Below are 26,339 nucleotides of genomic sequence, written 5' to 3'. Positions count from 1 at the left end.
TAGTAGGGCCAACCAATCTCTCCAGACCCGTGCATATGGTGGAGCCTACAAGTATATACTCATGAGTGGGCTGATCATCTCTATCCAAATCCTTGCATATATAGAGTAGGTCTCCCCAACTCCACCCAAATCCATGCATTGGGTGAGGACCACCATTTTACTTCATGTTTTGTTGGGATGGGTCCTATGTCTGAACCCAAGCCCATGCATAGAGTTGGGCCCACCATTCAACACCTCATATTTTGAATGGGTGAGGCCCATTTTTTTACATCCATGCATTAGCACGAGCCAAAAATGTCAGTATAATAATATGAGAACAATGAAATATGAAATTAAAGAAAGGGCAGTGTTAGTATAAAATATCAGGGGCTTGATTAGTGAACTCCATTAAAAAATATGAGATTTGTTACTATAAATCCCTAATTTGTAAGCATTTTCCATCTATAATCTATAAGATACACTATCCATTTCTTCCTACGTAAGTAAAACTTGTTGTATGTTCATTTTTACAACATAAAACAAATGAAACGATTCCTTTGTCATTTGTTTTCTTTCCATGGAAATTTTTATGGAAAAACTTTTTCATGAAAATTTTACTAATTTTTTTTTCTATGGTGGATTTTTTTTTCCACATCTTGCATAGCATTGGCGGGGTCCATCATTTTAGAAACACATGTTTTGATAACATGAAGACCATTATTTATTTATTTTACCCTCATGCGCATGGGCCCATCATCTCCCTTGCAGAGGGTGGGACCCATCATTTTACACCATATTTTGACAGGGCAGGTCCGGCCAACTCATGTGGGGGCGACCATCTTACCTCGTGTTTTAATGGGGTAGCTAGGTCCTAGGATCTCCACCAAAGCCCATGCCTTAGGGCGGGGGCTACCATATTACATGTCATGTTTTGATGGGGTGGGGCCTTTATTTTACACCATAGCATGAGCCAACAATGCTAATATAATATAGAGAAATGTATAAAGTTAAAGAAATGGTGATGTTCCTGAAGAAAGTTGAGGCCTGAAATTCAGAAAGCTCTTGCAGAAACCATGTCTCAAGGCATCAAGTGACCAGAAAAAAGCTGGGAAATTTAATAGAAGTCCATACAGATGAAGGCATGAAGCATACATTTTAAATCTGTTTCCACTTTATTGTATTCCATAGTCAAGACCCAACATTGTGGGTGTATATGGGTCAGCCCTGGGCTGAAATTTTGGCCAAAACATGAATATGAAACATCCCTGCTCAACCCCATAGCAATTTCAGGCCTGCAGATGCCATCACTTTCATCTGCACCCAAAAATGGCATCACTTGATTCCCTACCTGAAGCTCAAATGTCTTTTTTTCTTTCTTTTTTCTTTGAGATGGTAGAAAAAAAAATTGAGAAGGAGAAACAGATTACAAAGGAGGCATATATATTGCCTCACAGACTCATTAGCTGATCTAGAAATTAAATAGAAACTAATGTCTTACCCAAGGAGAGATTCCAGATCAGATGAATGAAATGTGCAAAACTTCACGGCCCCAGACAATGATCCCTAGCCCAATAATTCACGTTGGAGGATTCCCCCCACCCAATGAGACTTTCCCCAAGATGTTCTTTGTTAAGTTCTTACGTGATGATTATGAGATAGAGAAGAGAAGAGATGGAGAATGGCGTGAGAGAGAGTTAGATTTCTCTCACACGATTTCATATTTATAACCCTTTAATACTCTTCAAATAACTGAAGCCCAGTAAAGAGAGCAAGAGCTTCTGTTTCATTAGAGCACGTCTCCTCTTTCGGATCGGCATAGGAGATAGAACAGTCTCACCTATGGAATTACGAACAGCACCACCCACTCTGGCCATGGCGGGATTACTAAAAGATCATCCGTCAAAGATTAATTTTGAGGAGTTGAGGGTAGGGGTTATCTTTCCTTCTGCTTCTCTTTGCGGTTGTTAAGTTTAACAATCACATTCCATTTTCTAAAAGTCTCTTGGAAGGAATAATTTGTAAACTAGTCGATAATCAATGTCCAACTAAAAATGCAGCTCTTCACCTTCCAAAGTAGCCTTTGATAAACCCTGTTTTCAAATATTATCGACTTCCTTTTATTCTACAAGGCCCATGAGAATGCAAAAGGGACCATACTCTTAAGGACCTGAACTTTGGAGACTAAAAACTGATCACGCCATTGGTGGATGTTTTGAAAAAAAACTTGGAGACACCCATCCAATCTGGAGCCATGCAAGCATGTCACTCCAAATATCTCTAGCCGTCACACAACAGATAAAGAAATGGCCGAAGCTCAACTGCTTGATTCTCATTGTTGTCTCATTTCTTGGCTTGAAGGAAACTTTCATCTGACTGTTGTTTGGATATCTCATTAGGAGTCATCACCTGTTTACATAGAAAGCTCAAACAGCTTAGTATCATCAATGATCTGGGGAAGGTGGTATTGGAACTGAGCAGCACCCACAAGTCAACACACTAAGTCAGCAAACAGTTATACTATGTGTTAGGTACCTTACCGATACGCCAAAAGCTCCAGAGCTGATGGAACGCGTTAGGCAAGGCCTTTAAACCTGTCCCATACCAGGCTGGGTCCCACCCAGTCCCATACCTAGGCGGGCCCCCACTTAGGACCGTAACACTATGCAAGAGTAATGATGAGTTTCAGAAATTCAACTGAAGCATATCTTCTAGAAGTGTCTGAAGTGGAAGTTCTGTAGCCAATTTATAGCTGCACTTTAGGTCCTTCAATCCTTTTTCGAGTAAGCCTCAGCTAGAAGTGTGATTGGAGTAAGTCTCACCACATCCTATAATATTGAACTGTAAGCCCCTCCGTACAAATAATTTGTACCGAGTTAGCCAAACAAAATTATATTACAAAAGGATAGCAGGTAATCAACATGGATTAGCATTTTCCTCCATAAGATCTAAAATCCTCCATGTTATCAACATCAGCCCAAATAAGAGCTTCACAGAAACGGTAATGTCAGCTACTAGATATATATGAAAGAAGAATGCAGACTGAGCGTTTGAACATACTGGAAACTCATTTTCCGTTCCTAAGAAAGCTCCAATCAGTTCCTAAATTCAATTCTTCATCTAGATTGAAAGACCCTCCTTTGTCCTAGCATTACCAAACTATATTTCACCACATTTAAGAATAAATAGTTAATATGTTCACACTGCCAATCTACCAAGTAAACGACTAATGAGCTAGCACCAATATCAGTTACCTATTAGTCCCAAATTCCAGAGGAAGTTCTTCTTTCATACACCATATATTTGAATTAAATCCCTCTTGACAAATGCTTCACAATACCAGTACATCTGTAACCATAATCCTCAGCTCAGGGTCATCTGTTATTTTTGTGTCAAGCCACTTTATGACTTATGATGACCAGAAGACTTCAAATCGTCATTTTTGCAGTTTCAAAATCCATTATTTAGGATGCTCAGTATATTCCTTCACTGCTTGCTTTCCCTGTTCCAAATATAAGAAAAGATATACACAGGTACTTGATCAATCTCTGCCACGAACAGCATTTCTATTCAGTTCAGTAAGACTAAAACCTGGCACTTTTCTCAGTCCTCTCCCCTCCATATCAGACCTTAATATGCTGGCATCAATCCACCTTCCAGCTGCTGAATAGATATTAGCAAGCATCACATATGATCCAGAATTTTCAGGTTCCAGTTCATTGAGCAATCTACCAATTTCTTCACCAAGTTCAGTATTACCATGGACGCTACAGGCACCAAGCAAAGACTCAAGTATATTAGCAGAAGGCTTAAATGGCAGTCTCTTAATAAAATCATATGCCTCATCCAAGTGACCTGTCCGCGCAAAAAGGTCAACCATGCAGGCATAGTGTTCCATTCTTGGTATTATATGGTACTCTTCCATCATAGAATTGAAAAGCATTTGACCTATATCAACCAAACCAGAATGACTGCAAGCTGATAAAATGCCAATGAAAGTAATTTCATCAGGTCGTACCCCTCGACATTTCATCTCCGAAAAAAGAGCAAGGGCAGCATCACCATCTCCATGCATCCCATATCCATTGATCAACACACTCCAGGACACAGCATCCTTTTTGTTCATTGAATCAAATATTTTCTTTGCAACTAATATGTTTCCGCATCTAGCATACATGTCTATAAGGGCGTTACTAACAAAGATGTCTTTATCAAAACCTTTGCAAATAATGTAAGCTGTTATACATTCTGCAAGTTCAATACTGCCTAACTGAACACATGCTGAGACCAAGGCCAAAATTGTAACAGAGTTGGGCTCTGTTTCCATCCAGAGCATTTCATGGAAATAAATAAGTGTTCTTTCAGCGCGTTTGCTTTTGACATACATAGACATCATAGCATTCCACACAACAACATTTCTCTTGTCTGCCAACTCAAACAGTTTGCAGCATGAATTTATATTCTCAAATTTATCGTACATACAAATAAGGGATGTAACAAGAGGAGACTCTAAAATACAGGTTCTAACTGCATATGCATGAATGGACTTACCTTGTAACTCGCTTTTGCATATAGATAATAAGTTTAACAAGGTTACAGAATTAGGCTTCTGATCCTCAAATTTCATTTGATCAAATAAGACCATTACCTCCCTAAATAAGTTATGGTTGCGGTAACCAGTTATCAAAGCATTCCAAGAGACCACACTCCGAAAAGGCATGCAGTCAAAGAGCAACTGCCCGGCCTCTAGATCGCCACAATTAACATACATACTTATAAGTGCATTGACAAGCGAAACATCTGAGCCATACCCGGTTTTGCTCGCATGGCCATGAATAGTTGTCCCTTCTACAAGGTCTTCAGCCAGACAAAAGATAGGGAGAATACTTATCACTGTAACCAAATCAAATCTGACATCCTCTTGCTGCATCTGGCGTAGGCAAGCAATGGCAGTCCCCTTGTCACCATTTCGAACACACCCAGATATCAAAGTATTCCAAGAAATCACATTTCTTATTGGTATATTATGAAATAACTCAAGAGAAGAAGAGAACTGGCCGCAGTCAGAGTACAAAGCCAAAAGTGCATTCAACACATTAAGATTCAAACTAAATCCATTTCTAAGACAATATGCATGAGCAGACTTACCAGAGGGTAAGTCCCCTAATTGGGCACAGGCAGAAAGAATGCTAACCATAGTGACCGAGTCCGGTATGATGCCTGAGAGTTGCATTTCATGAAGTGCAACCAAACCCATGTCTGAGAGACCATTATGAATATAGCTAGAAATAATTGAATTCCATGACAAAATGTTCTTCTTAGACATCCCATCAAACAAAAACCGAGCAGCATCGATATCTCCCAGTTTGGCATACACAGACATAAGGCATGTAGCTATGGAAACTTGTTGCATAAGCCCAATTTTCATTCCATAGGCATGAACTGATTCGCCATATTGAATATTCACAAGATTACCACAAGAGGGAAGAATGGACACCAAAGTGACCAAATTCGGCGTCATGTCTTCCTGACACATTAGCCGGAAAACATCGAAGGCTTCATTAAATTTCCTGTTCTGTGTACATGCAGATATCATGGCATTCCAAGCAATTACATTTCTTGCAGGTAACAGACCAAACAAGATTTGTGCAGCGGATAAATCTTCGCAACCAGCATACATTGATATTAGTGCAGGCACAACTGACTCCTCTAAATAAACCCCACATTTAACTGCAAAACCATGGATTGATTTACCAACCATGGGGCCTCCTAAATGCGTACAGACAGGAATAATGCTGACAAAGGTGCTTACATTAGGTTTCAAACCCATTACTAGAATCTCCCTGAAAACCTCCAAGGCTTCCTTATCAAGCCCATTTAAAGAATACCCAGAAAGTAAGGCATTCCAAGAAATCAAATCTCTTTGAGAAATTCCATCAAACACTCGGCGTGAAGTTTGAATGTGACCAACTTTAGCATACATATCGACGAGAGCGGTCTGTACTATAACATTATGTTCAAATCCAGTCCTCAAAACAATACAGTGAATCTCCTTTCCTGTTTGAAGAAGAGAAAGCACAGCACATGCCTTGATCAAAAAAGGAAATGTGAAATTGTCAGACTTACACCCCAATTTTTGTAACTTTGTGTAGAGAGTCAATAAATCAACATAGAACCCATGATCAGAGAGGCACCTGATTGTCAAATTCTGCAAGATCAAACTGGGTTTTTGGATTGTGTGGAAGACCAAAAGCGCATGTTCTGGAATATTGAAATGTAAACAGATTCTAATAAATTCTCCCACTAGAAACTCATCTCTAAGCATCCCATGAACGAAAAAGAGTGTCTGAACTTGCTTTAGTGATGATGTGCTTTCGCAGAGGCGCAAGAGAGGAAGATAAATGTGGCCTTTTAGATTAATGGGATGATGCAAAATTGAATATGGTGATGGGAATTTTTTGGTTTGGTTTTCTGTTAGAGAAGAGAAATGGGATGATGACAAGAGAAAGTTGCAGAAATGGTTACAGCTTGAAATGAGATGTGGACGTAAATAAGAAAGGAATCGAAATCGAAGAGAGACAGCCATGGTTGCAAATAGAAGGCCATTACTAGCTTGGAGAAGGTATTACTGCCATTGGAGTCTAAATTTTTAAATAGAATGATGAAGACAAAGAGGGGAAAAGATACGTTGAAGCAAAACATGAACACCATTAGAATCGGACAGGGTCATATTTACTGGGGAGAGGAAAATTGGGGTTTTTTAAATATTATGAAAATACCCTTCAGAAATCAGAATGGATTTAAATGAACTAAAATATAAAAGGTTTTTTCCTAAATTGATGCCGGACTTGGGATGCTCATGGGATTTTGTGGCTATGTCTGGGTCACAATCCGAAATAATTTTGGACCTTAGGATATGGATCCAATGGACATGGTTTGGGGCATAATTCACATGGATATAGTAAGTGTCGCTTGGGCTGCTTTAATGGTAGTCTTTACATTCTCTCTTTCACTCATAGTATGGGGAAGTTGGAGTCAGATTTGCCAAGAGATTTCAAGGCATTGATGATAACGGTGAAGCGAGTGAACAAATTGATAGGTTAAAGACAGAGAAAGAGTACCAGTGACATCTCTAATCTTTGAGAAAATCGGGGTTGCAACAGAGTCAACCAAAGACCGGAGTGGACTCTAGGGATACTATCAATTGTGTTGAGTCCTTTGGATAAACTGGTTTAGGTCCTTTTGACAGCCCTAAACTCAACAATATCATTGGAAAGTTGCTTGACGTATAGATAAGAATCTTGGAATGAAGTTCACTCATGAACTCCCGACACTAGCTGTTTGATTGTGCATAAGGATTAAGAAGGCATATTCTACTCAAACTTGTTCTCTGGCCTTATCCACTATTTCTTAGAATAAATTTCACTCTATGTATTTCCACTTTATGTGGCTTTTAAGAGCAAATTTCACTACAGTTCATAGCTTGAGTGAATCTCACGAATTCTTATCTGCATGCCAAACAGCCCCAAGAGGTGTGTGTGCATTATTGTAGATTTGCCAGTCTTTATTTTTCTGATTGTCAAATTGCAAACTTTAGTCAGATTGTTAAAGTTTTACAGTGAAGACCTCAAGCAGAACCAGAGAGACCCAGCTTGGTTTTCTGTTCCTTTTCTCCCTATGCAGATGCTGGTTAGATTTAATTTTAGCTAAGTTGTAAAATTATATTCTTAAGCACAAATTAGTATTCATTTCTTGTAAGAAATGAGAAGAATTCACTTCAATCAGACTACGTCCAGCATAACCATCCCCTTCAATGTCTTTCATCATCTTCCTCATTCTAGCGACATCATCCCACCTCCCGGTGACTGCATAGAGATTCGACATCAATACATACAACCCACAATTTTGATGATCCAAGAGGAAAACTCGCTTTGCCAAACACTCGCCCAGTTTGATATCTCTGTGGGTGCAACAGGCGCTGATTAAAGCTCCCCAGACAACAGAATCAGGCTCAACCTCCATGTTTTTTATGAACATGACAGCTTCATCTAACAAGCCCGCTCGTCCGAGGAGATCAACCACACACGCATAGTGTTCAACTCCGGGAGACAAATCAAACACCTCAGTCATGAGCTTGAAATATTGCCTCCCTTCCTTTACAAGGCCTCCATGACTACAAGCAGACAATACCCCTACGAATGTGATTTCGTCTGGTCTCTCCCCTCGTTCCCTCATCTTAGTGTAAAGATCAAGAGCTTTCTTTTCAAGTCCATACAAAGCATAGCCCAAGATCATTGAATTCCAGGTCGCAATACATGGTTCTTCAACACTCCCAAATACTCTTTCTGCACTTTCTATGCTTCCACACTTTGCATACATGTCTATAAGGGCAGTTACAAGAAAAGCCTCTATTTCAAGATTGTTTCTACATATGTAGTTATGGAGTCTCTTCCCAAACTGCAAGGATTGAAGCTGAGCACACCCTGCGAGCAGGTTGACCACAGTGATTGAGTCCGGTCTGTGTCCGTACATCTTAACTTGATGAAACAGCTCCACGGCATCACTCAATCTGCCGGTCTGTACACAACAAGAAATCATCAAATTCCAACTGATCAGTTGCCTGTAGTGCATTCCTCGAAACAAAGAGAAAGAAGACTCTATATCATCAAATTTTGTGTACATGCTAATCAGCCCATTCACTACCAACACATCAGAACCCAACCCGATTTTGATTCCGTAGCAATGCAAAGAGATACCCACTTGAATGTAGGTTGGGTTAGTGAGCCCTTGGAGAATGCTAACCATTGTCACCGCATCGGGTTTCATGTCCATGAATTGCATTTGAGAAAAGCACTCTAATGCCAAATTCACCCTTCCTTCCTCAATATAACTAGCGATGATTGCAGTCATGGAAACCACATTCTTCCTTGGCATCAACCCATAAAGCAATCTCGCTGCTTTGGTGTTACCAGACTTTGCGTATGAGCAAACCAGTGAAGTAATCACAGAATCACTGTCAAGTAGACCAGTTTTTACAGAATAACAATGGGTAGAATCCGAGTGGGCGTTCGCTGACAAAAGACTTATGATAGTAACTGAATTGGGTACTACATTTTCCAAACGCATTTGATGGAAAACATCTAATGCAAGGTTCAAAAATCCATTTTGCCCATAAGCAGCAATCATGGTATTCCATGAGATCACACTTTTCTCAACCATGCTTTCAAACAAAAAACTGGCGGTGTCTAAATCTGAAAACTTAGCATACATAGTAGTAAGTGCATTCATAACTCGAGAATCCAAAGAAAGAGCGGTCTTAACTCCATATCCATGAACAGATTTTCCTTGAAAGAGTAATTCCAGTCGGGCACACGAAGGTATAACGCTAACCAAAGTCGTCCGACAAGGTCTCGAACCATCTTCCAATAACCCCACAAAGAGTTTCAATGCATAGAAATCATACCCATTACGGGAGTACCCTGAAATCAGCGCGTTCCAAGAGACAAGGTCTCTGTGGGGCATTTCATCGAACAGTTGGTGGGATGAAAAAACACACCCACATTTCGAGTAAAGATGAAGGAGGGCAGTGTTCAGGTAAACAAAACGGTCGAATCCGGATTTGACAAGGTGGGTGTGAATCTTTTTGGGCTCTTCTTGGTTAAAAGAGTTGTGAGAATTGGAGAGAGAATAAACACATGCCTTGATGAGTAAAGAGAAAGTGAGATCGTTTGGTTTAACGTTTGATTTTAGCAGATGATTAAAGAGAAGGAAGACCCGTGTGAAAAGTTTGCTTTGAATGTGAGAGGTGAGGGTCGAATTCCAGAGAGAGATATGGGAGTTCAAAGAGATCATAGTCCACAAAGAAAAACTGAAGAGCGGTGGAGATTATTTCAAATGGACCCTATGACCATATATTTAATTTTCAGCCGTCCATTTCTGTGATGAGATTGACTAGCAAGATGATCTCGTCTTGATGAAGCAAGATGATAGGCACAAAGCTTAAGTCGGTACCACTTGTTCAATGATCCAAATCATATATTTGTTAGTCCCGTTGTAGATAATCCATCTGCCGGAAATTGCTTCTGTGCAACCTATTGTGGGCCCCAAACCTATTATTAGAATCCAAATTACGTTTGTTTTGGAGTACAATCGGCTTAGGGTCCACAATTTAAAACGATCCTAAGGCCCTGTTCATTTTAGATTGTGGTGACTTAGGCCGTGTTTGTTTCAGATTGTGACCGCCGATTGTTAGCCTCCCATCTTACTGTAGGTTCAAAATTAAGTTTAATTTTGGGTCCAATAATCGGATTGGGGCTCACAATCGGTTGTCACAATCTGAAACAAACAGGGGATTTTCAGCCTCAAACTGATTATGACTCAACTAATAATATGTTTGGGGCTGACAATCGGTTGCCACAGTCTCAAAACTAACAGGGCCTAAGGCTGTTTGTTGTGGCCCTCTTCGTTTAAGATTATAGCAACCGATTGTGAGTACTAAATTTTGAGTCCAATAGCAGGTTTGGAGCTCACAATTGGTTGTCATAATCTTAAACGAACAGATTCTGACAGCCAATTGCAACTCCAATTGAGACCAATAATCGGTATTGGAGTCACAATTTAAGATGGCTCAAAAATGTTATTCATACTTGGCGTCTATTTCTAACTCTTTAGATGATCTAAACCATTCATTTGTTGGTTCCAGAAATATTTAGTGTCAAATGCACAAACAACAGTCTAGAAACCTCCACAAATAGAAGGATTAAGATCTCTCCCTAGGAATATTATTACCATGGGGATGCTTAGCTTTTGTGATAATTTGTAAAGAAATTTAGACATTAGGTAAGAGTATTTCAGTCTCTCTCTCTTTTGCCATCTTTATAAAACGGAGTTCCGATTTGAAAGTTCATTTGTCTATTGCCACTAGAAGTCAAAAGATGGTTTTATTACGAGCCCATTTCCATTTAAGATTGAATATGGACAGAGGTATGAAGCTATAACATTAAATCAGAAAAACAATAGCTTCCTTAATATCTTATTATCGAATCCTTCACACATACTTCACAGTTAATCAGATTGAAATCTTCCTCCAGAAAAAGCACAGAAAACAGAGCAAAATGAAACTCTGCAATCGGATAGTTACATGAAAGTTTATTATAAGATCATGTTGGTAGGTTGATCTTCTTGTTTTCTTTTCATGGCTAGACTTATCTCAAGAGGCTTGATTTCACAGACAAAAAAAAAAAAACAAAACAAAAATTATACAGGGACAGCTAATTTACATCAACAGTGATCAAGTACAAAGATACTTGGTGATTGGGATTTCTTTTCTTTGTTTGTTTGGGGAAAGGGGTACAAATAAGGATATGATTAGAATGAAAGAAAGAAAAACATATATATCAAACCCTGATGATATCAACCTGATAAAATGATTTGCATCGAGATTGGGCTTGGGATGAGGAAGTTTTATCTGCGAAGATAGTATTTCCACTCAAAAATTCTGCTCCCAAATATTACACCTCAATCTTCATCTTCTGAATCTGTATTAAACAGCAATATTTATTAATAACCATTCAATCATAACCATAGACGTGGCTGGAAAAAAATTCATTATATAGGTATATGCTCATTTCTCTGAAATAAAATGGGTTATTATTATTATTTTGGTTGAATGGTAATAAAACGGGTTACGTATGAGCGACTAATTAAAATTTCATGAAATTTAGCACATGAAATGGAGAATGATTCGTTAAGAGGCTGATATATTCTCACTCTTATCTACAGAAAGTAGTACAGTAACCAAGAAAAAGGATAATATAAATCCATGATATGTGGCAGTTCAGGGACAGTTGGGCATTCCTTTGATAGGACTGAAGTTTTTGAAATGTCATATGTGGGCTCCTGTGGTGAATACAACATCGGTGTTTCAAGTGTCAAGATCCGTAGATTTGCCAAAATATTTTTAATTAATTCTCAGATTTTAATTTTTTGCATAATAATATGGTTGTGACAAGTAATATATTGAAAATTTTAATATGTTAAGAAAATTTAATGATTTATTTTCATATAAAAATCTTACTATTATGATGGATAGAACTCAAAATCTGTGGTAATTATGAAGTTGTGATAGTAGCATTCTAGAAAAAAGGAAATGATATCAGCACTCCAATGTTTTGATATCCAAGCTCTCCTTGCTTGTCTTTCAGTATTTAATGGGCTTGTGAGAGCTTTTTGGGAACTGTAATGACCTGTGACAGCCTTTTAAATACTAAAAGACAAGCTAGTAGAGCGTGATATCAAAACATTGGGTGGGCACCGTCATTGTATTTATAAAGAACTGAGCCAAATATGCAAACTCCAGAGGAATTATGGGCTTTTTTGTTTTGTAATTTTAAAATTTGAATAGTATAAAATATAATGTATTACCTGATCGGATATCCTCTCCGACTTGTCCTCCATTACGCAGCTGTCTCAATACCATCGAACATATAAGAATCCACCAGTATACGTGGAACACAAGAAGTGTCAAAAGCATTGTGTTGAAAATGTAGTATAACGAAGTGGGATAACTTTCTGATAGATTTAAGCACTTGATAAGATTGTAGCTGGAGAATGCAACAATCAAAAGGATAAGTAACAAATAAAAAAAAATTAAACAAGTTCAGAACATCGTAATGGTGTGAACAAACCTTGTTGCCCTGATTACCCAAAAGGGAAAGAATATTAGCCGCAATAGGAGCCATGACACAGCAAAAAATCCAAAGCAGATGCTAGCTCCTAGCTCCTTCTCGGAATACTTGAAAATTTTAGCGGCTTCCATAAATACGTCGCTTGCATCATGTAGGGCAAGAATAATTGACCCAATCCTGAAAAAACTGCAGAAAGAACTCTTTTAGTGTCAAATTCAACAAATCTAATCTCACTATACTTTAGAAGCATTAAGAGAGAATTTATTTCCAAGTATTTAGTTGTGATAGAAATATGAATAGTACCCTGCAGGTTATAGATAAGAATGCTCTTCAGCAGAGACACTGTTCCTTACCCTGCAGGTGCTCATTCTAATCAGTGACTAGCTCATATTTTCACAAAGGAATACCTATCTATGAACAATACTGCTCAAAGCTGGAGACGGGATACATTCCAGAACACATTCAAGTTTAACTATCACGGTTTTCTGAGCTCGTATCTCAATCAAGTGGAATCTTAAAAGTCACATGATGCTTGGTCTAACAAAGCGCACATTCAGTACTTAAAGACTTTGATGAAACTATGATTGGAGCTAACGATCTTTCTGATAAATCCCATCTTGCATGAGCTAGCAGCTGAATATAATAATAGTGGTTATAGCTTGAGGGTATTTTATGTTTAGCTTCTCACTTAAAGAGAGAGAAAAGGAAAGAAAAAACTAAATTCAAAGGCAAGTTACATTTTGGCACGAGGGGACAAAAACTGGAAATTCTTCCATAGAATGGCAAGCACAAGAGGTGTCAACTCCATCAGCTGTTTGAAGGATGGAGAGGAGTAAATTGAAGAAAAGGCTGACCCGGCAAGAGGTGTCAACTCCATCAAGGCATCAACTCTTTGAAGGATAGAGAGGAGTTAATTGAAGAAAAGTCTGACCCGGAACTTACATCGAGGAATATGATTTTTTTTAAAGGTAATGAAATTTTATTCAAACATCATGGAAAGACATACATAAAGGGACAAGATGTGCCTGGTTTACATGTCATCATGATAAGACCCAAAAAGAAAAAGTCCCAGATCCAGGTATAAGATATAAAGAAAGGTAATCCGAAAAATTAGACCAATCCAGGAGAAGCCTGGAAGACCAAAGCTAGAAGGTATAGCGTTTAAAAGGCTGACCCGGAACCAGGGTGAATGGCTTGAACGAGAATTCTCAGAGGACGAAGTAAAGCTAGCAATTCTAAATATGAAAAAGGACAGGGCACTGAGACATGATGGATTCCCAATGGCGTTTTACCAAAGACATTGGGAAATCATAAAAAAGGATGTGATGGCTTACATCAAGGAGTTTCATACAATAGGCAGGTTGGGGAAGGAAATCAACATAATTTTTATCACCGTTATACCAAAGGAGGAGGGGGCATTTGAGCTGAAAGATTTCAGACATATAAGCCTGGTTCATAGTATGTACAAGATCTTGGCAAAAATACTAGCCAGGAGGGCGAAGGCAGTTATGGGAAAAGTCATCTCCAAATTTCAAGGACCTTTATGTATAGTAGACAGATGTTGGATGGCATTCTCACAGCAAATGAGGTGATTGACTCCACAAAAAGAAGGTAAAGGGGGATAATGTGTAAAATCGACATGAAGAAGGCCTATGGTTGTGTAGATTGGAACTTCCAGGACTTCATACAGTGTGAGATAGGTTTTTGTCAGAAATGGCAGAGGTGGATTAGAAAGTGCATATCTTAAGCATCATTTTCAATACTACTAAATTGATCTCCAGCTGGATTCTTTGGTAGTACAAGAGAACTTGGGCTAGGGGATCCAATCTCCCCATACTAGTTCATTATGGTGATGGAAGCCCTCACCATATTATTGGTGAAAGAGGAGAAAAGTTTTATCAATGGGTTGGAACCCTGTAGAAGAAGCCAGACAATATCCTATTTGCAGTTCATCAATGAAACACCGATTTTCTTGAAGGAGGAGGCGAATATGTGGGGAACTTAAAGAGAGTATTCAAATGGTTTTTTTTTCTTTTCTTTTTTTGAATGGTAGAGAGTATTCAAATGGTATGAGATGATTTCTGGACTGAGAATCAATTTCTCCAAAAGCTCCGTTGCCCTTACCAACATGCAACTGGAAGAGGTATCGGTTTACGCATCTACAATGGGGTGCAAAGTTGATGCAAAGTTGAAAGCCTCCCTATCACTCATCTTGATCCACCATTGGGTTTGATGTGCCTAAAGCAGCTCTATGGGGCCTGGTTATTGAAAGGATATAACAGAAATTAACGGCTTGTAAGAAACAATACTTCTCATTTGGAGGGAGAATTATACGCGCTTTCTTACCTTCTGGTATACTTCTTATCACTCCATAAAGTTCCGGTAGACGTGAGTAAGAAAATTGAAAAGTTGCAGAGGGATTTCTTGTGGGAGAGAGGAGCGAGTAAGAGAAAAACATTTAATGAATTGGAGAAAATTAAGTAGGTTGAATAAGTATTGGGGGCTTGGGGCATTGGAAATATAAAAATGAGAAAAAAGGGTTCTTCTTGGACAATGGTGGTGTAGATTGGAGAATAGAAAAATTCTTGGTGGCATCAAGTCATTTAGGATAAATACAGGAGGGGTTTGGGATTGGAAGAGTAAGACTTGTCGTTAGGAAAAGGCTTAGGTGCATGTAAGTCTAGATGTGAGTCTAGGTCTGTACGTAAACCTTTCGTTAGGTTTGGAGTAGGGAGGAATGACAGGACCGGATTTTGGGTAGACCCTTGGCTAGGCGAGTCATTGTTGTATCATGCATTTCCGAGCCTATACCTTTTAGCAATTGATAGGGAGGTTACCATAATTAAATATATTGAGAGAGGGAGGGATGGAGGGGGGTATAATCTTGTCCCTTATGTTCAGGCATAACCTTAAAATTTGTGAAATTGTAGGCATGTCCTTGCTTCTCACCCATCAAAACTCTTGGACTGTAGGGTTTGGATTGGATTCCAAACTTTCCTGGCTCCTTCTCGGTTCGTTCTTTTTTCTGCGGGTTGGCATCATTGAATAGGGAAGAATCACGCGGCATAAGGATTTGGAAAGTGGTAATACCACCTTCGCTTGGACGGTAGTAAGGAAAAGGATCAACACCTGTGATCGGTTCAAAAGGAGGCATGGCTATTTGGTGTGCATTATGCTTACGTAACGAAGAATCAATGGACCATCTCTTAGTGTATTGTGCTTTCTCATACCAGATATGGATGACAATAGAAAAAAGTTCCGGCATAGAGGGGGATCTTCAAAGGTCAATCGAGACAATAGTATTAGAATGGAGTGACGGACCTTTTGGTGTTGTAGGAGGGGCTATGCAGAGATTGACATGTTACATTGTGATTTGGCATCTTTGGAAAGAAAGAAACAATCAAATATTCAAAGACCAAAAGTGGAGTTGGGGAAGAATAATACTTGACATCAAGTCCGACATCATAGTATGGAATGGCAATGGGAAGGATGCAACTAGCTATAATATTGGTGAGATCTTAAGGAATTGAAAGACGATTATCATTGAAAAAAACGAAGCAAACGGCGAAGCCAAGTTGGAGTCCACCAATTGGGCAGACAAAAATGAACTTTGATGGAAGTTCAAAAGGGGATCCGGGACTTGCCGGGATAGGAGGCCGGCTTTTGAGATTCAAATGGGTGTCTACTTTTTTTATCTCTCTTAGGGCCAGTCGGAGTGTGTGATTCAAATGAAGTGGAAGCACAGGCATTTTTGTGGGGATTGAAATGGTTTGCAGCACATGGATCTGGATAGCTGATTGACGAAGGGAATTCGACAAATGTCATATCCTGAACAACTAACAAGTGCAGATATGATAATGAAGAGGGTAAAAAATTAGCCAAAGATGGAGCAAAAATCGAAAAAATGATCACCTTGTGGTGGTTGGGTGGGGGGGGGGGGGGTGTTATGATTAGCAATATTGTGGAATCAGGGTTGTTTCTCATTTACGGTTATGTGTACTGATACAAGGGTTGTGACAGTTTTCGACACCGTTGGGGACACTTGTCCTCCTAGATGCTGTAATTGGGTTTGTCGATTAATAAATGTCACTTTTCAAAAAAAAAAAAAAATTTCCATAGGCAGTGTGGAACAAATAGTGGCTATAAGCAATACACAGATTAGTTTAACATAATTTTCTTTTTGGAAGTAACCGTGGTAGAATATGTAAAAAAAGTAATAAATTACAGAAGTAAGGGAAATGATAAATTCGCCCCTTTTCTTTACATGGGACAGTCAGCCCCAATGTAATCATGCCCATTGAATCCTTCCCACGTGAAGTACATCAGCCCCTTTGCAGTCGTAGATACACTGCTGCTAACCGTCCCAAGTAAAAAAACGGGGTGGATATATCACTTCCCAGAAGTAATCATGACATCTTAATTTCCATGCTCAATCTGCAGACTAAATCATCCAACTGATAATGGAAGTGATAAATCCCATCCTCACAAGATAGTATGAATGAATGATGAGTGATGCCATAGGGGACAATTAAAGTATTACACAACTTTCCTCCCACAGGGAACCATGCTCTACCAAAATAAGATGTCATTTAGCTTCAAAACCACCACCTTAATATTTTAAATGTTTCAACATAGACTCATCCAATATGAACTAATATCATGTTTCATTTTTCAACATTATCTTCCTATTTTCTATTAGAAGTTCTCAATAAAATAACAGAGAGGGCGGGCATACTATCCCATCCACTCGAGCAAATTTTCTTTAGTCTCCATATCTATTTGAATTTCAGCCTAAACCCTAGGAAGCGACGAAAGCCACAAGACCCACGAATAGGGGCAGTAATTATTGTCCTCGAAGGTAAGGAGAGAAAATGGTGTGGATCTAAATGCTGACTTTAAAAAATAATAAGATTCACATGGAGATACCAACCTAATTTCAAGGGAATACTATTGGTTAGAGTGAAAATGGAAAACATAACTGTAATAGAGCCCAAAAAGGACAAGGAACTGTAGTGGCATTAACACCCTGATATAATGGGAATAAAATAGCTCAACCAATAAGGGCCAGTAATCTTTAAGATGCATGTATGGAAGACAATCAGAAAACCTAATTTAAATCCTTAGTCTCAGAATTAATAGTAGTCAATCTAATTAATATACAACGAAAAAGAAGAAAAGAACTCAGTTGCAAAAAAATATAGATGCCTAGTCTGTGAGGGTTCATGCACATTTTGTACCCCTAAATTTGTCCCCATGGAACCATGATCCAAAGGACAAGAGAAAGAAGAAAACCAATCAGGGCTTAGTAAATGTTCATGCATATACTAAGAAAAAGAAACTAAATTACAAAAAAAATATCGATATCTACTTCTATTAGTATTCATGTATATTATATTCTCTACCTTTAGTTATGTCTCCATGGAAACATGATCCAAAGGTAAAAAAATTTAAACCACTCAACAAAATAAATAAATAATGAAAATCACTAAACACACTGCAGTTAGAAGCATAGGATCCAATCAGACAAGTGTTTGGGGTGCAGCTTAGCCCCATGTGGCATCCAAGATCAAAAAGGATTTGGAAGAGTCTTTTATGCCATGATGGATAAATTATTTATAGAGAGACTAATTCTGGGCATTCATTTTAAAAGGTTGACTCATACACGTTTGAAGTTCATGTGAAATAGCTACAAACAAGAAAGATATAACTGACTAATACTTGATATTTATATAATATGAAGTGCAAGATTCCACGTCAACAGGGAATTGTAAGAATACCTTGTAATGTAGGAGTACCATATCAGAATAACAGTGACAATGTGATGAGACATCATTATACTGAAATCTTTTCGACGTGTCTCCCATGTGAGAAGAGCGACAATGCTGTAGATATAAAATCCACACTGGGACATATAGTAAAGCTTTAGCGAAACCCTGAACATAAGAAGCATGTTAGCATAACTAAAACAATTTGAGATAAAGATTAGAATCATCAATCAAGAACAAATTGTAAGACAGCTCTGCCTAAAATCAGATTTTTATTTGGCATTGGTCATGGAGACCTCAACTTTATGATGGATCTAGCTGCATGATGCTCTTATTTATTGTCCGATGTTGAAGTTTTGTTTGTGTGCACCATCGTGTCATTATCTGTATGGTACCATCGTCTTGCCCATACAGACAATAAGGTTTTACAATCCTTGGTCTCACATTTATTAAAATTGCTTGTAATAAAGGTTTCAAGCCTTGATTTCGCCCATCGTGAACTCCCACTAATTTATTATAATTTACAATAATATTCGCACTTCCTTTCCTTTGAAAATGTTTATTTGGATGTGTGGTGTCCTGCCCTAGTTTCTTCTTTAACTGGCTCTGGGTTTATGTTACCTTTGTGATTTTACCATTCACCTGTGAAACATAAATCTGATCTTTTATCTTTTCCTATGAGTTAGCCGACACTTTGAATTTATTGCTGACACACAGACATGTGTGTCCACACATGGATTTTACCATTCACCTGGACAATACGACACTCATGTCCACATGTGTCAACACGCCTTTCGACACTTTTAAATACACAGATAGATGTGTCGAACAATGTGGGCATGTCGACATGTTTTGTACCGTGTCAAGTGCGACATTCTGTTTTATTATTGAATATTGTATTTACCTCTTTATCATTAACTTTTTGTTTATTATGAACTCCTATTTCAGCTCTTCTTTAACTAATATTTGGTGTTATATCCCCTCTAAATCTAAAACCCTAAAAAAACTCTTATTCCGATATGATATTCATTGTATCCAACTGTTTTAGCCATGTCCCGGGGAGTTGGCCGTGTCTGACATTCCATGTCCATATCGACAAGCGGTGCTCCTATCTGTGTCCACAAATCATAGATCTTTTCTCGTTTTCATACACATGCTATGAAACATCATGAAACTTGAACTAAACATCTAAGAAGTGATGGTAGAGGTGAGTACATCTCGCAAGTCTTCTGGGATATACACTTATACCACTCACGGTCTATACTATAGCAGTTTTCCTGCCCACATAAACCTCAAAACGGTGTTTCTAAGTGAAAACAATTTCATATCATAGAGTCTGGTTTATATATGATATTTTACTTAGGAGTACCACACCATCTATGGAGAAGCATTTTATACTACCACCTATGTTATTAATCAGCTCTCATCCATTTATTTAGGCAATCAAACTCCTAGTTATGCTCTCACTATTCGGAGTCCAGATTATACATTATTATGTTCCTGGGGTGCATTTGCTAATGTTCACAAGCCGGCATCTAAGCCCAAGAAGTTATCTCCAAAGGTTGTGATGTATATATGTGCAGGGTATTGACGAAAATTGTGGCAGTCGTTGCCATTCCGGCTCATTCATGAAGATCATAATCTTACACCACAAATCCTTCGATGCAGATATCACTTTTAAGACCCTCCGCCATAGGAATTGAACTTAAGGGGAGAACAACTACCACCATCACAACTTCATCTCATGACACTCTACCTAATAATCCTCCTTCTGCTCATAGACCTGGTATTTAAAGCCTCATGAAAAACTATGTTCGCTAGCATTGACAAAAGAAAACCCTTTTAGCCCAGGTAACAAGCACCAAAGAACTTAGAACTCTCTTTGTTTGCAGAAGGTGTAAGGCATGAAAAATGAATAGAAGATATATTAGATGTAATCGATGCATTATACATGGGATGCCTGGAGATTATGCCTAGACCTCCAAAAAAAATAAAGTTAGTCGTAAGCGGGTTTACAAGCTCAAGCAAAAGAATTGTTGCACCATTGATAGGTATAAGGCACATCTGGTAGCTAAAGGCTATCATTAACAACAAAATTAGACTACAAAGAGACATTTAGCCTTCTTATTAAAGTACAACTGCTCAACTTATTATAGACTTGCTAATATTTTTTGGGTGGTCCTTATCTCAAATGGGTGTAAAGAATGTTTTCTTACATGGTCATCTAAAGGAAGAAGTTTACATGGAATAGCCAAAAGGATATGAAACAACAAACAGGAGATCATTTGCGTGTAAGCTAAACATTGCCATACATGGATTGCAACAAGGTCTCAAGATGTGAGGATCAAAGGGGTAAGTTAGATAACTACTTAGTTGACACACTTGATTAGGTATGGTTCTCATTTTGGTTGATGTTGATGATGGATTCATCACTGAGAGTGATATTGATTAGATAAGGAGATTGAAAGAGGACCTTAAGCTTGTCTTTGATATGAAGATCTTAAGGAATTGCAGTACTTCCTGGGTGTTGAAATTAAATGCACCAAGGAAGGACTGACTACGACCCAAAGAAACTACATATCAGACTTACTCTCAAACTTCGAAATGATGAGTTGTAAGCAAGTTCATACTCCAGTAATTAATTTTTTTTTAAAAAGGGAAAAATAAAGATCGACCCCCTCAACCTCAACTATTTGACATTTTCACTTCTAACCCTATAGTTTCGAAGTCACCAACGACACCCCCTGAACTTTCTGACACATTTAAGTAGACCCCCTCCGTTGACGGTCCGTCACTTTAACCTGACGGAATCACTTAAACTAACCTGGGTTAATATTTTGAGGACAAAAATACCCTCATCACTTGTTTTAAGCCATTTGCAAAGGGATTAGGGTTACACCGTTTCCTTCCAAGCTTTTTTCTTCCTAGTTGACAGTTACTCCCCCTCAATGGCATCATGGCCCTTCATTAGGACATCCCCCACCACAGACAACGAAACCCCACTCCATGTATACATCAAACCCCACATGTCAAGAAAAAAACATTGATAAAGACAAGAAAAAAACATTGATAAAGACAAAAAAACCTAAAATACTAGGGTTTATGTGCAAAGCATGATGATGATTGGAATGAAGACAAATAAAACCCCTACATCGAGGGTTTGTGCTGATAAATAAATAAGGGTTTGAATCAAACCCTAATTTTCAGTTTTCAAGTATGAAAACCCTATTTTTTAGTTGGGGAAGACGAGGGCATTATAGTCATTTCCTGCTCTCTGTCCACTCTGTCACGTTAAAAAAACCCAACGAAACCTCAGGGGGTGACGTTGGTGACTTCGAAACTATAGGGTTAGAAGTGAAAATGTCAGATAGTTGATGGGTCTATCTGTATTTTTCCCCAAAAAAAAAAAGATGACTGAGAAGGAGAAAAGATGAAGGATCCTCTAGTGCATCCTAGAATAGTTAGAGCATTATAATACTTTAATTTTACCAGACTTGACAATACATATGTTGTAAATGAGGTTTACCAAAATTTAGATGATCCCAAAGAGGAATACTTAATGGAAGCTAAAATAATTATGAGATACATAAGGGGTACACGGGACTATGATACAAGGAGATCAGTTGCAGGATGTGTGTTAAAGGTTTTTTTTTTTTTTTGAATGATGGGATTTGTGTTTACAATTAATGGGAATTTAATTTCTTGGAGTATCAAGAAGCAGAGAAGAGTAGCCAAGTCTAGCAAAGGGGATGAATATAGGGCCATGGCATCCTTCACTGCAGATCTTGAATGGATACGACATTTACTACAGGAGCAATATCTTAACTTGGGTTCTCAAACTCTTTTCTATGAAAATCAGAGAGCCGCTAAGATTTCACGGAATACAGTCATCCATTTGGATATAAAGCATGCAGAAATAGATTTTCATTTCACTCATGAGAAAGTGGAGATGGAGAAGAATATTCTCGTACATGTTTCTAGTGGAGATCAGAATGCAGATGTATTCACTAAGGGTTTGACCGGAGAGCAACACACAATTGATTAGCAAGTGAATATGTTTCAAGGAAATATTCAGCTTGAGAGGGAGTGATAGAGACCGAGTATGTACAGAAAAGTATTTTAGGCAATGCACTCAAATATCTCATATGAATGATATTACACATTCTCACGACGTTTTGTCTCATTCCCTCTTCTCTCTTCTTTTCTCACTTCTTCACTTCTTATCTCATATTCTATGTAACATATGGGATGATGGATTAGGTTTACAAATTGATAACTATTGGTAACAACCGGTTGATAATCTGAAGCATAAAAGTAGGATGGCGTAACCATTAACAATTTTTTGGACCAATCAGCTGGAAAATTGAGCATATAAGAAAATATAGCCAAACATATATTCTAAATACATATACTCTTGACGTCATTCAAATTCAACTTTGATGCAAGCTTGATAAGCAACCCAAGTTCAGTGGGGGTGGCAGGTAGTGACTTATGGCATGCGCAATTTCAGCAACTTTTTCCCAAATTGTCAATGCATTTCAAAGAAATAGCGTGCGGCATGCAGCCATATATTAGATTCTTCAGAAAGGAGAAAGAAAATATTGTACTCACTTGAGCTCCTGAGTAGGCCAGCCTTTAAAGTATTCATTTATATCACTAAACCAGGGTTCATGGTAGGTAATTGCAAGAATACATGATTGCACAGTGGCATAGTACGTCAGCTTCCACATAGATTCCGAGCATTTTACAATCTTTGCCTGTTTAGCCTCACTAATCTTTGCCGGAACAGTTCCATTACTCAATAATCTGATGGCTAACCTCTGAAAAGGATAGATTACCATCAATAAAGTCAACAAGGGAGCAATGACAAAATTAACATAGAAATTGGCATGGTTATGGCTTTGGCTTTGACAAATGGTTACAATATTTGCCTAAGCCACTCAGCAAATTCATCATTAAAAAACACGACCAGCCAGAAAACATTTAACGAAAAACATTCATGGAAACAAATAGCACTTTCACAGAAATACAGAAGAAAATTGAGTGAGATACTATTCAACAGATAATCATTCATAAAATGGCAACAACCTTAGTGTTTATTCACTTTATTGTAAAAATAATACTTTCTTTTTCTAATAATAAGACTCACCATTAAAAAAGTAATGTGAAAAGCTTCCAAGAACTTCTCTATATTTGCAATAACTAAATGAAAGCATGACCCCTATTATCGAATTTTTGAAAGGGGCTACTTTTGTGTGATCCAAGGCTGCACAAATATGGCCTTTGACTTGGTGAAGAAAGCAATGACTGAAGCACAAATGTTGGTATTACTGGACTTTGAGAAGCTCTTCATGACAGAGTGTGATGTGTCCCATATGTTGGAATAGGGACTGTTCTCAGCCAAGATGCCGACCTTTAGCATTGTTTAGCAAGAAATCAATAGATGCTAAGAAACATTATTCCACTTATGACTCGCGGTTTTATGACTTGGTGCGTGAATTACAACATTGGTGACACCAAAGCCAGTTAAAAGGGTACAATTAATATGCAACATGAGAGCAAATTTAGGTTGCAAGATGGAAGATAAAAGGTGGCAATAGATATTTCAAACAACTAGGATGCTATAATGGGTTAGATTTTGTGGAAACTTTACATTGTAGAGAAATGGAATTCTCAATTTGCTTCACATAAGTTGCAAGTATTGAACTAAGTCAAATAACAACAATAGACCTTCCCTAGGACACAAAGCAACCATTTGAAATCCCAATAAAGCTCCAAATTAGCCAATTCAAAGACAAACTACTAAGAAATCAGCTCCAAATTCATTTCTCCCAGAAGTGATCCTTTTTTGGTTCAGTGAAAGGATAAGATTGAGTTCTGAAATGCTAAAAGGTGAAATTTTTTGCAAATTAGGTTTCTACAGATCCAACTAAAAGTGAATTTGCAAATCCAGCAAAATTTCGTTCAATGCACGAAAAAAAAAAAAAAAACTCATTCATTTATTACACAAAACCCCAATTAAGGTGAAAATCCCTAACATTTCAATATCAAAGACGGTTGGAAGTTGAAATCCCATCCTTGATAAATCTAAAAAGAAGAAACAAAAGAGAAATCGAAAACAGAATAACTAACTCGAATCTTCATGCTCAAGATCTCAAAAAACGTGTAGAAAAAGAACAGATCCAGACCTGATAGAAGAAGAAGTCCAAGAAGAACCTCGTGGCAACGAAACCGAACGCTAATAAGATTGCAATTAGGGCATCACGTGGGTGTGGAACTTCATTACTACTCCAGATCGAGTCCATATGAGAAATTAAGCGACTTAAGGAGAGAAAAAGCATTAATCAACCAATTGCCTGTTGATTCACAGAAAAGAAAAGAAAGAAGGATTTGTTGATTTGATTTGACGAAGGTCCGAGAGGAGATCTAGATATCGCCGAGGACTGCATTTGGAACGGGAATGAGAGGTTGAGATCTTGTCTCTTTTTTCTGTTTTTTTAAGAAGACCAACACAAGTCCCGTTGATGGCTTGAGAGAGAGAGAGAGAGAGAGAGAGAATTCAAAACAAGAGAAGCAAATTCTCTGATTAGCGTCAGAATTAGGAGAAGAAAACATGAACGGGTGTGTGAAACGTTTGGGAATATAATAAATATTCAATTGGTAAGGGCACAAGGTGGACAATTTGGATCACCTAATAAGATGGAGTGATGGACGGTCTAGATCACTGTTGGGATTGGCAGATGTAGACTTGTCTAAGTGGGTTTAGTTTTATATTGCCCATCAAACCACATGAATTGACTGTCTACAAGTATTTCCAACTAGGTATAGAATATAAAAGTTGATACAAAACCATTCACCTTTTTTTTTTCTTTTTTCTTTTTTTTTCTATGACGTAGGATGTCCCCACCCCCTTCGGGAGTAGGACTAGTCCCTACGAATACACGCAACGACCCACTCACCACGTGTATCAGGTAAGTCGGGGGTGGGATTCAAACACTCGTTAACAGGGAGCAAACCCATGACTTTATGCTGAAGAGCCAACGCCTCGGTGGGTAAATCATTCACCTTTGTGGGGTTGTTTGGCACGGAGATAGCTATCAATTAGCTGTGATCATTCTCATCCTTTTCTGTTGAATCCAACGGTTGGCGGCCAATCCATCTCCAACGAAGCCAGGTATGCCGATCGATCCTCACCCTTGTTCACCCCAAGTGATTGTCTAACTAGAAAAGTAAATGCTTGAGCCTGAGATGCTTCTGGCATGGTGGGCCTGTAAAACTCACTCTCAACCTCTTTACTTAACCCAAAAAGCAGGATGAAACTTGGGATAGCTAACCCCATGCCAAACACCCTGGTGGCTTGCATAGCACATGGGTTGGACCCACAAGGCGGCTGATTAAATTCAAATGGTTTACAAGTCATATTCAACAAAGATGGTTATGACAATGAAATGTATCCATCTGTTGTCATTTGGGATAATAATATATGAATCGCTTATAGGCCCATGAATTAATTATTCCTGCAAACATTTCCTCCCCCCCCCCCCCCCCCCCCCCCCCCCCGCGGAGATCATATGTGTGCAAATGGGTATCGCAACTCAACTAAACTAAGCCTTTGTCCCAAACAAGTTGGGGACGGCTAATGAATCCTTTAGACCATACATACATGTGCAAATGGGTATATAATTGGAAATACCCATCTAGTGAGTCACATCAAGGGTGGGGCCATTAGCCCAAAAAAAATAAAAAATTAGGTGGTATTAAACATTTTTCCATCCCAATGACAGCACTAAAATAAGGGAAGTGTTATATTCGCCCCATTTTCTTCCATGGGCCAGCCCTTCTAGTGTATTTTGGTGAAAAACCGAAACGGTATTTTATGTCGGCCGAAATTTTGGTCGAAATTTCAGTTTTT

General features: G+C 38.4%; 3 protein-coding genes across 5 annotated transcripts; all 3 read right to left on the bottom strand.

Moving 5' to 3' along the window:
• Positions 1–1,123: 1,123 nt before the first annotated feature.
• Positions 1,124–7,289, bottom strand: LOC143848990 (pentatricopeptide repeat-containing protein At5g39350-like). 3 transcript variants are annotated; one of them, XM_077358035.1, is made up of 2 exons: positions 6,171–6,304; positions 1,124–6,033 (listed from the first exon to the last, which is right to left on the bottom strand). In XM_077358035.1, exon 2 carries the CDS (start codon positions 5,957–5,959, stop codon positions 3,518–3,520), a length of 2,442 nt encoding a protein of 813 aa, XP_077214150.1. In that variant the 5' UTR covers positions 5,960–6,033; positions 6,171–6,304; the 3' UTR covers positions 1,124–3,517. The 3 variants fall into 3 exon arrangements, with proteins under 3 accessions (XP_077214150.1, XP_077214149.1, XP_077214148.1); XM_077358034.1 differs by having other exon boundaries at positions 1,124–6,064; positions 6,171–6,298; XM_077358033.1 differs by having other exon boundaries at positions 1,124–7,289.
• A 231-nt stretch (positions 7,290–7,520) lies between these two features.
• On the bottom strand, positions 7,521–10,063 carry LOC143848499 (Tetratricopeptide repeat (TPR)-like superfamily protein). The gene has a single exon (XM_077357455.1). The coding sequence runs from the start codon at positions 9,826–9,828 to the stop codon at positions 7,696–7,698; it is 2,133 nt and encodes a 710-aa protein (XP_077213570.1). The 5' UTR covers positions 9,829–10,063; the 3' UTR covers positions 7,521–7,695.
• Positions 10,064–10,983: 920 nt separating this feature from the next.
• On the bottom strand, positions 10,984–25,071 carry LOH2 (LAG1 homologue 2). Its single transcript, XM_077357136.1, has 6 exons — positions 24,616–25,071; positions 23,039–23,247; positions 18,440–18,595; positions 12,663–12,848; positions 12,400–12,578; positions 10,984–11,513 (listed from the first exon to the last, which is right to left on the bottom strand). The coding sequence occupies exons 1-6, from the start codon at positions 24,766–24,768 to the stop codon at positions 11,494–11,496; spliced, it is 903 nt and encodes a 300-aa protein (XP_077213251.1). The 5' UTR covers positions 24,769–25,071; the 3' UTR covers positions 10,984–11,493.
• Between the last annotated feature and the right edge of the window lie 1,268 nt (positions 25,072–26,339).

This window comes from Tasmannia lanceolata, unplaced genomic scaffold (assembly GCF_043159265.1).
Source record: "Tasmannia lanceolata isolate RefF3 unplaced genomic scaffold, GAP_Taslan_0.1 ptg000016l, whole genome shotgun sequence".
Taxonomy (NCBI): Eukaryota; Viridiplantae; Streptophyta; class Magnoliopsida; order Canellales; family Winteraceae; genus Tasmannia; species Tasmannia lanceolata.
Note: the sequence above shows the minus strand (reverse complement) of the source record. Positions and strands in the feature narration are given on the sequence as shown.